Genomic DNA, 16,730 nt, shown 5'->3' on the forward strand with positions numbered 1-16,730 from the left:
CTCTAGCCCGTCTGTACCCCCTTTCTGGAAGCTTCAGAGCCATGCAGGATGGAGCCCTGGTTTTGGGGGGGGATGTCCGCACCTGCTTGTGTGCGTGTCCCCGAGGAATTAGCCTGGTCCCGCTCTGTGTGTGTGTGTGTGTGTGTGTGTACACACGTGCCCGTGTGCGCTGGCTCCGACGTGGGCTGGGGCAGGGGAACTTGCACACACAGTGCGTGTGCAAGGAGATCGCCGTGCGACCCCACGGCAGTGGGCTGGAGCTACAGAGAGCCGGTGTTCCATGGGGGGGCTCTCGGGAGGCGGGGGACACGGGGTGAGGAGGGGTCAGGGCAGCACGCCATCTTTGGGGCCCAAGGAGCAGGCTCCGGAGACTGCTGGCCAGAGAAAGCCCGCCGCCCTTGAGCTCCCACCGTCCGCCCTCCCGGCCAGCCTCACCCAGGCGGCCTGGGTCCCCGCCGCCGGCCACACCCAGCCTTTCTCGCCCCCTCCATCTTCTCCAAAGCCTGGGTACCAACAGACCCCCCAAAGCCCGCTGGCCAGCCCGGCCCTCAACCTCCTCAGTGTCCTCCAGCCCCGAGGCCGGGGTCCAGCGTGGTGTGCCGTGGGCCAGATGATGGTGAGGGGGGCGTGGTGTCAGGCCTGGAGGGGGAGCAGCAGGAGGTGGGGCCCCCCGGGCCCCCCCCCCCCCGTGTTGAGCCCAAGCTGCGGTGAGACGTGGAAGACACCAAGCCGTGTCTACACCAGGCTGCGGGAGCCGCCCGAGCCCCGGCGCCGGAGCAGCAGGGAGCTGGGGGGGCAGAACTGGTGCGGGTGGTTGTAGGGGGGCGGGGGCGGGGGCAGCGGGGGCTGGTGGGCGGCCGTGGGGGAGCCCGGGCCCCGCAGGGGGGTGGGGGACGAGGCAGCGGCGTAGCAGGACAGGGCCCGGCTCAGCAGGGGCTCCATGCGGGCCAGGCAGGGCTTGTCCAGGACGATGACCTTCACGATCTGCTGGCACTGGACCAGGGTGCCAGGGGGTGCGGGGGGCAGAGGTCGCAGGGCCGGCTCCCCCGGGGGGCTAGGCTGCGGGTCTGACGGCGGCGGCGGCGGCGGCGGTGGTGGCGGTGATGGCGGAGGTCCCCTCTCGGCCCCCAGCCCGGACGTGTGCTGGGGCGTTTGGAGCCTGTTGTGAATTGATACCTAGTTTAGAAACAGCCAGAGAAGCGTGACATGTTACAGACCAGTTCCCCGGCCTGAAGACCCTGAGCCTCCCCCCTCTGCCGGGGGAGGGGGACTCCTGAGCTCAGCCACCCCCTCTACCCACGGCCTCACCCGGCCTGGCCCCCGGGGGGACAGCCCTGGCCTCCAGCCTGCGGTCTGTTCACTCTGACCACGCCCCCGCCCGCTAGCTCCTCCCACCTCTTGAGCTAGCTCCACCCACAGAGCTGGAGGAGCAGGGCATGTGACCTGTGCCCCTTCATGCCCCCCAGGGGTGCGCTGCGGGCCGGAGGACCTGACGCTGGGACCCTCCTACCGCTCCCCAACCCGTCTCCTAGGGTTGTCCGAACCCCGAGATGGCACTCGCCAAGACAGCACCCCACTGGGCTCTGGTTAAGTGTGCCCACGGGGGGGGGGTGTGCTGGGAGGGGGGGCCTCTCTAAGCGTCACCCCTCGGGCAGGGGCGCGTGCGGGCCCCAGTGTGGCAGAACACGGAGCCGGCGTGAGTGCGCCGGCCTGGCGGCCTCTGCTAGCGAGAGACCTGGAGGACAGGGACAGGAGAGAGGCCGGAAGGTTCCAGAAGCAGGATTTAATTCCTTATCCTATACCCGGGGTGGGATGCTTCCTACTTGTGTCCCCGCTGCACAGGGCAGGGGGGAAACTGAGGCTGAGGATGCTTCCCACCACCCAGACTCACTGCAGAGGGGCCGCAGCCAGGGATTTATCCCAGGCCCAGCCCAAGACGGCTCCGCCCGGAGCTAAGGGAGCCTTCACGCCCCACGCGTCCGAGTCCTCCCACAGGGCCGGCCCGCACGGCCTTCCGCCTTCCCTCCCCGCCTCACCTCCCCGCGGGGGCACCCTGTGCGCGGCCAGCCTGCGCCCTTCATGTGGAAGAGCCGGTGAGTGAAAAGCAAGAAGTGACAGCAAATCACCCGCTCCCCTTCCTCCCCTCCCTACTCGACAGACAGACAGACAGACAGACAGACAGGTGGGCATGGATAGCAGAGTTAGGACAGCTCAGAGATGGAGAAGCACCTGCTGGAGGCGAGGGAGGAGGAGAGGGAGGAGGAGGGGAGGGGGGGGAGGAGAGGGGGAGGGGGAGGGGAGGGGGGGGGAGGAGGGGGAGGAGGGGAGGAGGGGGGGAGGAGGGAGCGCTGGAGCTGCTGGCAGGCTGCAGCCCGGGTCTCGCGGCCGCAGGGCCCTGGAGCCCGAGGTGGGGGGGGGGCCGAGGGAGGGGGAGCTGGTGCTGTACAGGGGGGCCGGGGGAGGGGCTCGGCTGCTGGAACTGTACTCTCCTCCAAAGTGGGGTGTCCCCGCAGACACACACCGCAGCGTGGGGCTGGGCGCCGGGACAGACGGAAAAGGCCCCCGGGCCCTGGGGCTCAGGATCCAACCCCCGGGTGGAAGTGGGGGGGTAGGACTGTGTGTGTGAAGCAGCGGGGGGCCTGGCGGCCACGGAGGGGGCCCCTGGGGGACCAGGCTTTGGGGCTGTCTTTGCTTGTGACCTGGGGATGGGTGGGAACGCCTCCCGCCGCTCGTTCTAATCGCACGCAGCCCAAGGCTGGCTTTCCGGGGTCCGGCCTCGGCCCTGAGTTGCTCCCCACCCCTGTCCGCTTTGCCCAGAGGGATCCGGAAGCGTGGCGCTGCCCAGAAGCGGGGGGGGGGGGGGGGGGGCACGGGACTTCCTCTGTGGAACCACAGGCGGGGGGTTTGCTGGGGAGGGAGGGAGGGAGGGCGGGGGTGTGGGAGGGGGCTGCGTCTCCCGGATCTCCGCCCTGGAGGGGGCGGCCGGCGCCGGGAGGTGGCATTACCCATGCTAGCAGTAACTTTTAATTGTATCTCTTGAAATTGGTAAAATGGAGATTCGGGCTGGGGAGGCACTGAGTAAAACCTGGGAAGAGAAACAACAGAGACGGTGAGAAGGAAGACGGTGCGGGCGCGGGCCACGGGGTCACTCACCTGGACGGCACCAGGCCTCACTTACCTCCCCCGGGCTCTCGGCCGCCGCCGCGGGCTTCTCCCCGGCCGCCGGCTGGCTTTTGGCTTTGAATACAAAGGGCACAAGGCTGGCTCAGGCCACCAGGGCTGGAAGCTTCTCCGCCCGGGGCCTAGCCTGGGCTGGGGCGCAGGCCCCAGTGGGGTCTGAGCTGTGTGACTTTCCGCCAGAGGCAGAACCTCTCTGGGCCTGGGCAGTCTAGCACAGCAGTCTAGCGCGCATCGTGCTGCAAAAGCCTCCCTGGGGGCTGGGGATGCTGGTGAAGATACAGCCCTGATTTGTGGGCGCCAGGTCCAAGGGAGAAGGGGCTGTCTTTAGTCTCTGTCATGTAGCCTAGCTGAGAGGTAAAGGCTGGGCGCCGGTGGCTCACGCCCGTCATCCCAGCTACTCAGGAGGCTGAGATCTGAGGATCAAGGTTCAAAGCCAGCCTGGGCAGGAAAGTCCGTGAGACTCTGATCTCCAATGAACCACCAGAAAACCAGAAGTGGCGCCATATATGTGGCTCAAGTGGTAGAGCATCAGCCTTGAAGTGAAGAGTTCAGGGACTGCGCCCAGGCCCAGAGTTCAAGCCCCAGGACCACCACCACCTCCACCACCAACAACAACAAAAAGGCTTGGGAACCGAAGACCTGCTGAGTGTCACCACCAGCTCGGCTTCCCACAGCCCCGCCCTCGGGGCGGGACTTCTGGGCAGCCAGGCTCCGCCCTGCTATCAGGAAACACGGCCCGGGCCGCCCGCCCAGGCCTGACCAGGGCTCTCAGAAGCCCTCGGGGGCGCAGAGCAGGGGTGAGAGGCTGGACCCCAGCTGAGGTGAGGCCGAGGGCAGCGCCGGGCACGCCAGGACCAGATCACAGTGGACGAGCGGACGGTGGGGCTTTCCTGGCAGGCGGGAGCCCCAGGTCCCCGGCCCTGCCTAGCCGTCCCTGTGCTGCTGTCCGTCTGTCCTGAGCGCGGCTTCCGGGCCAGCTGGGGGGCGGGGGCCCGAGGCGTCCACCAGTCTACCAGCTCAAGCGGACCTTGTGTGGGGACACCTCCTCCTGCCCCCCCCTTCAGGGCTAGGGGTACGGGGGAGAAGCACTGAGCTGGGGCCTAACTCTCCTGCCATCTGATTCCTCCCCATCTGGGGGCCGGAGGAGGGGAGGTGGTGACCGGGGCTGGACCGCAGGGAGAGCCGGAAGAGCAATTCCAGATAAAGAGACTTCAGCCGGGCATGGTAGCTCACACCCGTAATCCCAGCCAACGGGGGCTGAGCTCCAAGGACTGAGGCTCAAAGCCAGCTAGGGCAGACGAATCCCCTGTGATTCCGATGAACCAACAACAGCCACACCAAAAAAGGCTGGGCGGGGGCTGTGGCTCCAGTGGTAGAGCGCCAGCCGTGGGCGAGAAAGGCTGGGCAAGAAGCAAGGCCCTGAGTTCCAGCGCCAGGCCTGGCGGGAGCACGTGCGCACACACGTGTGCGCACACACACACACACGCACACACGCATGCACACACGCACGCACATGCACACACACACACGCACGCACTGAAGGGCTCCTGGCTGTGCTGCCCCTCCCTCCCCCCGCGGGGAGGACGGCCAGCCTGGGGATCCGCGCTCACCTGGGGGGGACCCCTGCTTGGGCTGAGCGTCCACCTGGGCACCCCCGGCCTTGAGGGACAGCGACTTCGTCCCCTGCTGCCTCTCCAGCTCCCCTGAGGACACAGAGGGGCCTGGTCAGAGGAGAGCGGCCTCCAGCACGCGGGGGCGCGGGGGGAGACGGGGGCAGGGGAGAGGAGGGAGAGCAACCCCCCCCCGCAGCTCCAGAGCCCTGTCCTTTATCCCCCCCCCCCGCCGTCCTCTCCCCCCTCCTTCCCTCTCCCCCTCCCTCTGCCTGGTTTAACCCACACTGAATCCTTGCTAGCCACAAGGGTCGCTCTAGCTCACTTAGGAGGCCGAGAACCAGAGGATTGTGATTGGAGGCCAGCCCAGGCAGCAGAAAGTCCATGAGGCTGGGGAAGGGGGGGTGGCGGGGGGGGCGGGGAGGTGGGGGTGTCATCCCCAGCACACACAGGAAGCCTAAAGTGGGCGTCTCACGGCCCAGCCACATGCCCTGAGTGCAAGCAAGTCCCGTGGGAAACAAGGCGAGAGGTGACAGGTGCTATCGCACCCGATTCTGAGGGGAGGGGGGGCGGCTGGCCGGGCCCAGATTTGAGATCTGAGCTTCCCTGCTGCTGTGTGACTTCAGGCAGGTCCTGAACCTCTCTGTGCTCCCCAGTTTGCTCGCTCAGAGGGGCTGGGGCGGAGGTGGGGGGCTGCCCCTGCCTGGCGCTGAGCCGTCACCCCTGGGCCCTGAGGCCCGGTGCCGCCGCGTCTTACACTCTATCCGGATCTGCTCCAGCTCCGTCACCTCCGCGATGGACTCCTTCAGATCCTCCACGAACTTCTGCATCTCGTCGGAGCCCAGCGCGCAGAAGTGCAGCGCCTGCTTCTTCTCCGAGCCCGACAGCGGCGTCACCAGCGAGATGCCGTGGGAGTAATCTGCCAACAGGGAAGGCCCTGACGCTCATCTCCCCGGAGCCACCGGGAAACCGGAAGTGGCGCGGTGGCTCAAGGGGTAGAGCGCCAGCCTCGAGCTGAGGGACAGCACCCAGGCCCCGAGTTCAAGCCCCACGTCTGACAAAAAAGCCCCCAAAACCAAAACACCGGGTCTGCCCCGTCCGCCGCCACCCCACCTCATCTCATTTGGACTTACACTCGTTGTCGAAGAGCTGGAACTGCATGCCGAGCAGGCCGACCGACTTGCAGAAGGTGTACGTGGACGAGCTCTTCTTCTTCGGACACAGTTTGAGAATCTGCGCGAGACAAGGACCCCCCCCACACACACACGTGGACTCGTGCGCACTTCGGACGTGCCCCAACCTCTGTGGGCTTTTATGTTCAGGTAGGGTTTCCTGCTCGTTTTACCCTGGCTGGCCTCGGATTGCAATCCTCCTACCTACATCTCGAGGGTGGCTGGGATTACAGGCCTGTACCGCCAAGCCTGGCCTGTCTGCTCAGCTGAGGGTCTCATCGACTTTTTGTCCGGGTGGACCTGTTCTCTGCCCCTCCTCCCGCGCCCTCCCCAGCCCTCTCCCGCCCCAGTAGCTGCTTCTTTTTTTATCTCTGTTCCTCTCCTCCCGACACAGGTCAGTTAAACTAGTTGCTCTACAGGTATATATTTTATCCAGCACCTCCTGTGAGCTGACTCCTGACCCCAGGGGAAGAATGAAGGACAAATCCATCCGTCCATCATCCATCCTTCCTTCCTGCCTGCCATCAGGACGCTACAGCAAAAGCCAAGAAAGGGATAAGGTAATTTCGGTAATTTCCTATGCTGCGTCGTGGAGGGCATGGAGTTAGGGGTGCGGGACAACGAGAGGAGATCAGGTGGGGCTGGCTCCAGCCCGCTCTTCTCCTGACAGAGGGCCGGTGGAGACAAGCCTCAGCCAAGCCCTGCTCATGCCCCTGGCGCTCAGGACAACGCCAGGCATGTCCTGAGTGTGGCGTTTGCACACCAAGTCCCGGTACACACTCCCCACGCAGGAGCACGGATGGAAATGCGCGGTGTGTCCCCTGCCCCTCGGAGAGCCAGGATCTTCTGGCTGTGTATTCCCACCTTCCCAGGTAACTGCACGCGGCTCCTGATCTAGCTCATACCCACGCGCTCCCAGGCAGAGGGCACTGGCTGAGAGCCCGCCCACCCCAGGGGCGGGGCCTGGGAGCATCCGTCCTGGCTGTGGGATGGTGAGCCCTCCAGGTGTGTGGTGCTTTGGCTCCTCCCAGCGGGCGGGGCCTGGGAGCATGGGTCCTGGCCTGTTGGATGGTGAGCCCTTTGGCTCCTCCCAGTGGGCGGGGCCTGGGAGCATCCAGGTGTGTGGTGCTTTGGCTCCTCCCAGCGGGCGGGGCCTGGGAGCATGGGTCCTGGCCTGTTGGATGGTGAGCCCTTTGGCTCCTCCCAATGGGCGGGGCCTGGGAAGCATCCTGAGCTGGCCACACCCACGCAGGGGGCGGGGCCTGGGAGCATCCGTCCTGGCCTTTTGGATGGTGAGTCCTCCAGGTGTGTGGTGCTTTGGCTCCTCCCAGGGGGCGGGGCCTGGGAGCATGGGTCCTGGCCTGTTGGATGGTGAGCCCTTTGGCTCCTCCCAGTGGGCGGGGCCTGGGAGCATCCAGGTGTGTGGTGCTTTGGCTCCTCCCAGCGGGCGGGGCCTGGGAAGCATCCTGAGCTGGCCCCGCCCACCCCCGGAGGCGGGGCCTGGGAGCACAGCCCCAGTCCCGGCCTGTGGGGTGGATGAGCCCCGCCCAGTGGGCGTGGCCCCAGAGCGCCCTGGCCCCGCCCCAGCCGGTCCCCAGCGCCCCTGCTCACCACCAGCAGGTCGTTGAAGAGGAACACCTCCCTCTGGTGCGCGGCCTGCTTCTGCAGCTTGTTCACGTCCGTCACCTCAAAGAGCCGGCTGCAGCAGACCAGGCGGCGGTGTGGCATTGACAGCACCTGAAACCCAGGGCCTGGGCTCAGCAGAGCGGCCGGGCCTCAAGGCCTCCTCCCCGGTGCGCGGCGCCCACCTTCTGGAAGAGGAGCTGGCGGCCCCGGGGGACAGGGGGGGACCTGCTCCTGCTCCCAGGCGGGGCCTGCATTGACCCTGAGCCTCCTCTGCGCAGCCAGGCCTCCTGCGCAGGCCCGAGACGGGTCTTTGCACGTTTCGTGCACCCAGGAGATGGTGGGGATGAGGCGGATCGCCCTGCCACCCCCCTGCATAGGAAACAGCCCCCGGGAGGCAGCGCAGACCAGGGCAGGGGGGGCCCGGGCCCTGACCCCCGCTCCCTGAGCCGGCCTTCGCACCCGATCACCCCTCTGCACGGTCGCGTGGCGCAGTGACTGCCAGGACGCGCCTGTGTCCTGTGCCCGCCGGGGCCGGGGCTGGGGCTGCGCCGGGGCTGGGCCGGGGCTGGGGCTGGGGCCGGGGGGCGGGGCTGGGGCTGGGCCGGGGCTGGGCCGGGGCTGGGATGGGGCTGGGCCGGGGCTGGGCCGGGGCTGGGATGGGGCTGGGCCGGGGCTGGGCCGGGGCTGGGATGGGGCTGGGGCTGGGGCTGGGGCTGGGGCTGGGCCGGGGCTGGGGCTGCACTGGGGCTGGGGCTGCGCTGGGGCTGGGGCTGGGGCTGCACTGGGGCTGGGGCTGGGGCTGGGGCTGCACCGGGGCTGGGGCTGGGGCTGGGGCTGGGGCCGGGGCTGGGCTGGGGCTGCGCTGGGGCTGGGGCTGCACTGGGGCTGGGGCTGCACTGGGGCTGGGGCTGCGCTGGGGCTGGGGCTGGGGCTGCACCGGGGCTGGGGCTGGGGCTGGGGCTGGGGCCGGGCTGGGGCTGCGCTGGGGCTGGGGCTGCACTGGGGCTGGGGGTGCGCTGGGGCTGGGGCTGGGGCTGCACCGGGGCTGGAGCTGGGGCTGGAGCTGGGGCTGGGGCTGGGGCTGGGGCTGGGGCTGGGGCTGGGCCGAGGCTGGGGCTGCACCGGGGCTGGGGCTGCACCGGGGCTGGGGCTGCACCGGGGCTGGAGCTGGGGCTGGAGCTGGGGCTGGGGCTGGGGCTGGGGCTGGGGCTGGGGCTGGGCCGAGGCTGGGGCTGCACCGGGGCTGGGGCTGCACCGGGGCTGGGGCTGGGGCTGGGGCTGGGGCTGGGGCTGCGCTGGGGCTGGGGCTGGGGCTGGGCTGGGCCGGGGCTGGGGCTGCACCGGGGCTGGGGCTGCACCGGGGCTGGGGCTGGGGCTGGGGCTGGGGCTGGGGCTGCGCCGGGGCTGGGGCTGGGGCTGCACCGGGGCTGGGGCTGGGGCTGGGGCTGCACCGGGGCTGGGGCTGGGGCTGGGGCTGCACCGGGGCTGGGGCTGGGGCTGCACCGGGGCTGGGGCTGGGGCTGGGGCTGCACCGGGGCTGGGGCTGGGGCCGGGGCTGGGCCGGGGCCGGGGCTGGGCTGGGGCTGCACCAGGGCTGGGGCTGGGGCTGGGGCTGGGCCGGGGCTGGGGCTGGGCTGGGCCGGGGCTGGGGCTGGGGCTGGGGCTGCACCGGGGCTGGGGCTGGGGCTGGGGCTGGGGCTGGGCTGGGGCTGGGCTGGGGCTGGGGCTGGGGCTGCGGCCGGGGCTGGGGCTGCGCTGGGGCTGCGGCCGGGGCTGGGGCTGGGGCTGGGCTGGGGCTGGGGCTGGGGCTGGGCTGGGGCTGGGGCTGGGGCTGCACCGGGGCTGGGGCTGGGGCTGGGGCTGGGGCTGGGCTGGGGCTGCACCGGGGCTGGGGCTGGGGCTGGGGCTGGGGCCGGGGCTGGGGCTGGGCTGGGGCTGGGCTGGGGCTGGGGCTGGGGCTGCGGCCGGGGCTGCGGCCGGGGCTGGGGCTGGGGCTGGGGCTGGGCTGGGGCTGGGGCTGGGGCTGCACCGGGGCTGGGGCTGGGGCTGGGGCTGGGGCTGGGGCTGGGGCTGCACCGGGGCTGGGGCTGGGGCTGGGGCTGCACCGGGGCTGGGGCTGGGGCTGGGGCTGGGGCTGGGCTGGGGCTGCACCGGGGCTGGGGCTGGGGCTGGGGCCGGGGCTGGGGCTGGGGCTGCACCGGGGCCGGGGCTGGGGCTGGGGCTGCACCGGGGCTGGGGCCGCGCCGGGCACTCACCGTCTTCATGCCCACGATGGACTTCTCCACCTTGGTCACGTACGTGACGTGGTCTTCATTGGACTTGAGCTCCTTCTGCTGCACGCGTTCGTAGATGCCCACCACCAGCTCCCGGGGGATGTCCGCGCCGTCGTCCACGCCTGCCAGCGGGGGGGGGGGGGTGAGAGCCCCGGGCCGGCCGCGCTCCCCAATCCCATGAAATCCAGGACAGTGCCGGGGCGCTCCCTGCCGCAGGTTCTGGAAAGCTCTCTGCCCGCCCCTCAGGGCTCTTTCCCACCGCCGAGGACGTAAAGAATCCTGCTCACCCTCCGTTCAGCCACCCCCTTGTCTTCCCTGTATTTGCCTCGACCTCTCCCTCCGCCCGCCTCTGCCGCCATCTTTCCAACGTTCAATCTCATTCCCTTTAGAGTCACCCTCCTCCCCCCCAGCCGTCCCCCCCCCCCCGTCCCCTCCTTCCAGTAGAGACTTTGGTGGCATTGAGCAGTGTTGTTGAGATGTCACCGGTGATTTTTCCTCCCTAAGAACCCAGGGTGGGTTTGGGGAAGGAGGGCTGGACAGGAAGCAGAGGGAATCGGGTGGGCCTCTCTAGGAAGAGAAGGCTCTAGTCATGTTAACACAGTAATAGGAAAGTACAAACAGGAAAACCAGGCATGGTAGTGCGTGCCTGTAATCCGGGCACTCCCGGCCTGTAGGTCACACAGTACAGGTCAGCGCAGAGGCCCACCTGGGTCTCGCGATACCTGGGAAGCCAGCCATCTTCCCAGGGGCCCCCCCTCCCCCTCCCTTGGCCCCTGCCTCACCCCTGAGGTTCCGGATGAAGTCCTCCAGCATCATTTTGCGGTCCGGCTTGATGTTGGGGCTGTACATGTCGGTGTTGAGGAGGATGATGGCGAAGGCCAGGATGAAGATGGTGTCGGGGTTGTGGAACTGCTGCACCACCTCGGGGTTGCACATGCAGTAGCGCTGGCTGGGGGGGGGGGGCACAGGCAGGGCCGTGAGTCTCCCTCCACCCCAGTTCCAGCAAGGGGGGCTGGGGAGGGGCTGACGCCGCTCCCTGAGGGAGGTCACTGGCTGCCGTGTGTGTGTGTGTGTGTGTGTGTGTTGTGTGTGTGTGCGCGCGCGCGCGCGTGCGCGCGCCCGTGCACATGTGTCGGTCCTTGGACTTGAACTCAGGGCCCTGGGTGCTATCCCTGAGCTTTTTCACTCAAAGCTGGCGCTCTGCTGCTTGAGCCACAGCACCACTTCTGGCTTTTTGTGGGTTCCTGGGAGATGAGAGTCTCACAGACATTCCTGCCCTGGCTGGCTTTGACCCGCGATCCTCTAGGGGGTGGGGGCGGGGACGAGGGGTCACCTGAACGCCTCAATGAGCCGCTCCACCTTCTGCGCCTCGCCCTGCACGCGGATGTGGGCCTGGAACTTGCGCAGCGCCTCGTCCAGCTCCACGCCGGAGAAGTCCATCTCGTCCACCACGCAGCTGAGGGCGGAGGAGGGGGGCGTGAGGGCAGGGGAGGAGGCCCCCCAGCCCCCTCCCCCGCGTCCACCCCAGACAGGGCTCCGCCCCGCCTGCCCTCTCCCCCCCCCCTGCTGCGGGTCCTCCCTCCAGCCTTTCCCCATGCTCCTCCTGGCCCAAGCCTCCCCCACAAACAGTGGCAGTGGGCTGGAGGCCAGGGCTGGGGGGCAGGGGAGGGGGGGCCGCAGCAGCTGGGAGGGGGATCTATCCAGCCGGGCGCCATGGCCTAGTTTCCAGCGTGGGCTCAGGTGGAAGATGGGGAGCGCGCCCCTGCTCTCCCTCCACAGCTCCCTCCCCGCACTCAGCCGGGTAGAAATGCTGGCCCTAGGCGGATGGGGAGCTCAGGAGGGGTCACGGGGTGCCCCTGAACCAGGACGCCCCCCCATGTGTGCTCTGGGACCCCCCACGCTGTCCTCTGGCGGGGTGTTCACACTGTATTTAGCATGTTTGGAGGTAGCCTGGGAAGCTGCATTCCTCACCAGCTTTCTGCTAACCAGTGGCTGGGCGGGACAGAGCCCGGGGAAGTCTGGGTTGCCTTCTTTTGTTGGTGAGAGGAATGGTTGGTCCTGGGGCTTGAACTCGGGGCCTGCGTGCTGTCCCTGAGCTGCTGTGCTCAAGGTGAGCGCTCTACCACTCGGGCCACAGCGCCACTTCTTTGCCTTCTGGTGGTTCAGTAGAGACAAGAGTCCCACGGACTTTCCTGCCCGGGCTGGCTTTGAACTGCGATCCTCAGCTCGCAGCCTCCTGAGTCGCTGGTGGCAGGCGGGAGCCACGGGTGCCTTTTGTGCTTTGAAGTGTGTAGCAACGTAATCAGGAGCCCAGGGAACAGTAACCAGAACCCGCTACCTCTTCCTGACCGGGAATGCTGGGGGGAAGCGGGGAGGGGGAGCTTTGCCCGCAGCTGAGACACGGTGCGTTGTAGGAGCATTCTGGAATGAGCCGGCTGAGCGGCAGCGTGTAGAGGAAATGGATTTCGCCATCTCAGCAGCGGGCAGACGCTGTGGGGAACCCAGGGGGGGGGGGCTGGAGTGTGGGGGGCGGGGCGGGGCATCTGTTCCCTTGGGAGGGGCCAGCAGGAACCCCCCTTTTATCCAGCGCTTCTGGGCTCACATGGCTTAATTAAAGCCCTCCCCTCCCGCGGCCGGCGGGTTATTTCTGGCAGTGCAAACGCATCACGGATCCGGCGGTGCAAACGCATCACGGATCCGGCAAAGCTCGCAGCCGTTAACCTCTTGAGAACCCCTGCTGCACCCCTGCACCCTCTCATTCCCCTCCCTCCCCACAGCTCAGCCCCACCGCCGCCACGCCACGCTCCTGAGGCCGTGCTTTAAGAAGCAGCTGGGGTAGCCCCCAGAAAACACCAGGGGTGTCGAAGCCTGGTGGGGAGGCGCCAGCCCTGGGGTGTCAGTCTAGCGGCTCTGGCCCCCTCTGGGCCGGCCGGGCCGAGGGTTGAGAGGACGCCTGGAATCCCGGCACTCACTCGAGCACGTCGCGGTTGAACTGCTTCTTGCTGCTGCCCAGGAACTCGCCGATCATCTGGCGGCTGAGGCCCTTGCGCTGCAGCAGGAAGTGGGCCACGCCGATGGGGGTGTCGGGGATGAAGCCCCTGGAGATGAGGAACTGCACGCCTTTGTCTGGGTTTCTGGGAACGGGGGAGGGGGAGAGGTGAGCCCAGGCAGCCTGGGCCTCCTGTGTGCCCCGTGAACCCCCTGGGAACCCTGGCACCTGGGCACAGCGTACCCCAGCACCTCACGGGGGGGGGGGGACAGAAGGCCCTCCTCCGTCCCCGCCTCCCATGCTCTGGCCCCCAGGACAACCAAGGAGCCCCTTCCTCCCCGCCAGGGCCCCAGCCCACCCCGGACACCCCAAGAGGCTGAGGGGGGACGCGGTGGGTCCAAGGGCCCTGTCCTCGGCCCCCTTTGTCAGGGGTGAGTTTCGGGGGGCGTAGGGCCAGCTGTGTCTTGAGGCAATTTCAGGACACAGACGGGCAGCAACATTCAGAACCTGGTAGAGGGCTGGGCAGGCGGCTCGGGGGTAGAGCGCTCGCCTAGCACGCGCGAAGCCCTGGGTTCAATTCCTCAGCACCACACACACACAGAAAAAACACAAGTGGTGCTGCGGCTCAAGGGGTAGAGCGCCAGCCTAGAGCAAAAGAAGCTCAGGGACAGCGCCCAGGCCCTGGGTTCAAGCCCCAGGACTGACAGAAAAAATTCAATTAATTAATTAATTTAAGAAGATTCTGGTAGAGCACTCTGCCCAGCATGTTAAGTGTGTGTGTGTCTGTCTGTCTGTCTCTGTCTGTCTGTCCTGAGGCTTGAACTCAGGGCCTGAGTGTTGTTCCTGAGTTTGTTGTTGTTTTCTGCTCAAAGCTGGTGCTTGAACCACAGCTCCACATCCAGCTCCTCCGGGGGTCACTGGGGACAGGCGTTGCAAAGACTTTCCTGTCTGGGCTGGCTTTGAACCACAGCACGTGGCAGATCGGTCAGACGGCCCTGGCTTCCCAAGCCCTGCTGCCCGCTACCACTTTGAGCGGCTGCGGCCCTCCAGACCTCTCTGAGCGCCCAGTTTGCTGGCCTGTAGAATGGGGGTGACGCCACCCATCTCTAGATGCTGCTGGGAGGAGCTCAGGGACTCTGTGCCCGGTGGAGGAGGAACAGTAAAGTGTGCATCCCAGCTACTCAGGAGGCTGAGGTCTGAGGATCACGGTTCAAAGCCAGCCCGGGGCAGGAAAGTCTGTGAGACTCTGATCTCCCAGGAACCACCAGAAAACTGGGAGTGGTGCTGTGGCTCAAGTGGTAGAGCGCCCGCCTTGAGCTGAAGAGCTGAGGGACAGCGCCCAACCCCCGAGTTCAAGCCTCACAAACAAACAAAAAAATCTCCCATGGATTTGTCTGTATAGACTGGCCTCCGACCCCGATCCTCTGATCTCAGCCTCCTACAGTAGCTAGGGCTGTAGGCCCACAGCCCCGCCCCGGCCCCGGCCCCTCCCCGGCGGCCCCTGCCCCGTGGCTCACATGTTGAAGAGGTTGAGGCCGATGCGGTAGAGACGTTTGCGCAGCGTGTCTGTGGACAGCGTGGGGGACCGGCAGCTGGCCGGGTTCTCGCAGTGGTAGCGCGGCAGGCTCAGGATCATGGCCTGCAGGGCCTCCTTGGAGGCCGAGGCCGCCGCCTCGGGGCCCTGCCTGGCTGGCGTGGCCGAGGTGCCGCTGCTGCCACCACCGAGCCGCTCCGAGTTCTCTCCCCCCTCCGCCTCGGCGGCTTTCCCGGCCTCCTCTTCCTCCTCCTCCTCCACCTCAGCCGACGCAGCCTCCTCCACCACGCCTTCTGCGGCCTCCGGCTGCTGGGTGCCGGCCTCGGCCTCGGGCTCGGCACAGGAGTCCGCGGTGGGGGTGGCCCCCCGAGCTGTGGCGTCCTGGTCCCCCAGCCCGGGGGCCTCGTCGCGATCGGCCCTGCTGGCCGCGGGCTCCGCGGCGGGGGCCTGTGCGCCCAGGCAGTTGGCCACCGACAGCGCCGTGGAGGACACGGAGATGTTCTGACTGGCGATCTGCACGGTGACATCCCGGAAGGCCATCATGAGGGTGCTGCTGTGACCCTGGGACAGGCCGGCCTCCGCAGCCTCCTCCCCGGACCCCGGGACAGCGCCGGCGCCGCCGCTTCCGCTGCCGTCCGGATCCCTCATCTCAACCTCCAGGCCGGGCTGTGCGGAGCCCGCGTGCAGGGCCTGGTGGAGCTGGTAGGCACCGCTCTCCTGCAGGGAGCACATGGTCTTGAGGCTCCAGGTGCTCAGGGCGTCGTCGATGGACTTGGCCAGGGACTGCACCTGCTCGGTGAAGGAGTCCTCGAGCTCGGTGAGCGTGCCCGCCAGGCCGGGCGGCAGGGAGGGCGCGCGCGTGAGCGGCAGCCCCAGCAGCCCGCAGCTCTCCACCAGCGCCCTCTCAGCTGCCAGGCTCTCGGCGGCCGTGGGCGCCCGCGCCCTGCGCAGGGAGATGCGCCGGGGCAGGCGGCTCTCCAGCAGCGAGTTGCGGATCTTCTCGAAGTTCTTGCTGAGCTGGTACTGGCGGAAGGCGGTCTGGATGGTGCAGGCCGCCCGCCGCGACACCAGGTGGCCCCCGTACTTGTGCTCTAGCATCTCAATCTGCAGCGGGGACAGGGGAGAAAGGGCGTGGTCAGGCAGGCCAGGAGGGGGTCGCGGGGGCCAAGGCCCCGGCACAGGGGTGGAGAGGGAAGAGGGGCTCATGGCTGATGACCTCGGCCGGGCATAAGCTGAGATGTCAGGCCCCCTGGGCGGGACCCCAAGAAGGAGCAGAATTCTACACCAGGGACGGAAGGAACGTATGGCCGAGGGGAGCCCCCAAAGGCTGCTCTGGGGCGTTGTTGTTAAATGATCCCATGAGGCCAGGCTTCGTGGATCACACCTGTAATCCCAGCAACTCAGGAGGCAGTCATCATCGGGAGGCCTCAGTCTGACGGCTACCCAAGCGAATGGCACCAAGTTACTGTCCTTACAGTTGTGTAGCTCGGTGACAAGGCCCTGTCTACAAGTCTCAAGTGTTCCCCGGGCACGGCCGGTCTTAGCCACCTCCACCATTCTGAACCTTAATCCACGTTCTACAAGTGGAGGTAGACGTGAGCCTTGCTTTAGTTTGTATTTTTAGTTATTTATTTGTATCGGTCGTGGGACTTCAACTCTGGGCCTGGGCACTGTCCCTCAGCTCTTCAGCTCAAGGCTGGCGCTCTACCCCTTGAGCCACAGCGCCACTTCCGGTTTTCTGATGGTTCACTGGAGATCAGAGTCTCATGGACTTTCCTGCCCCGGGCTGGTTTTGAACCATGGTCCTCAGATCTCAGCCTCCTGAGAAGCTAGGATGACGTGACCTAACCACGTCCCTGGTGCTGCCCAGCGCTGGGCCAGTCTCGGGGCTGGGCCTCATCAGGGAGGGCGGGTGCGGACAGGGCTACCACGACGCTTTTCTCTGCCCCGGGGGAAATTAACAACAACAGCAGCAACAAAAGATCCAGGTCTCAGAATCCCCAATGTCCTGACTCAACTGATCTGTCCCCAGTTCTCACACACACACACACACACACACAGGGCAGGACAGAGGATGGCCCCAGAAAAGGAGGAAAGGAGGATCTGGGCTTATAGGCCCCTCATCCCTGAGCCCCATGCATCATACAGGTAATTGTGGCCTTGGCTCCTCCCAAGTGAGCACTGGCTCACCTTCTGCTGGGGGAAGCTGAGGACGGAGGGTGGGGGACGGGGGGGGGGGGGTTCTGTGGCTAGTGAGCCTCTCAGTGTTAACGAGAACATGGGCTCTCTTTCCAGGTTGTGTCTGCAGCTTGGAAGCATGGCCTGGCTCTCCTCTGGCCTCCTGTG

The 16,730-nt window shown here is 67.4% G+C and overlaps 1 protein-coding gene across 1 annotated transcript; it reads right to left on the bottom strand.

Moving 5' to 3' along the window:
• Positions 1 to 735: 735 nt before the first annotated feature.
• Iqsec3 (IQ motif and Sec7 domain ArfGEF 3) lies at positions 736 to 15,485 on the bottom strand. The gene is made up of 11 exons (XM_042672173.1): positions 14,368 to 15,485; positions 12,834 to 12,995; positions 11,195 to 11,317; positions 10,644 to 10,810; positions 9,844 to 9,983; positions 7,574 to 7,699; positions 5,924 to 6,023; positions 5,548 to 5,709; positions 4,791 to 4,883; positions 3,179 to 3,237; positions 736 to 1,176 (listed from the first exon to the last, which is right to left on the bottom strand). Exons 1-11 carry the CDS (start codon positions 15,480 to 15,482, stop codon positions 736 to 738), a joined length of 2,688 nt encoding a protein of 895 aa, XP_042528107.1. The 5' UTR covers positions 15,483 to 15,485.
• Positions 15,486 to 16,730: the final 1,245 nt, after the last annotated feature.

Source organism: Dipodomys spectabilis, unplaced genomic scaffold, assembly GCF_019054845.1.
Source record: "Dipodomys spectabilis isolate Male_0828 unplaced genomic scaffold, ASM1905484v1 ptg000672l, whole genome shotgun sequence".
Classification (NCBI taxonomy): domain Eukaryota; kingdom Metazoa; phylum Chordata; class Mammalia; order Rodentia; family Heteromyidae; genus Dipodomys; species Dipodomys spectabilis.

What these genes read in the sequence shown, in the direction of transcription:
- Iqsec3 (XM_042672173.1), bottom strand. Translation starts at nt 15,482, where the DNA reads ATGCTAGAGCACAAGTACGGGGGCCACCTGGTGTCGCGGCGGGCGGCC. An exon ending in CGGCTCATTGAGGCGTTCAG is followed by an intron (nt 10,811 to 11,194) that starts GTGACCCCTCGT and finishes CCCCCCCCCCAG; the next exon opens with CCAGCGCTACTGCATGTGCA. An exon ending in CCATCGTGGGCATGAAGACG is followed by an intron (nt 7,700 to 9,843) that starts GTGAGTGCCCGG and finishes CCTGGGTTTCAG; the next exon opens with GTGCTGTCAATGCCACACCG.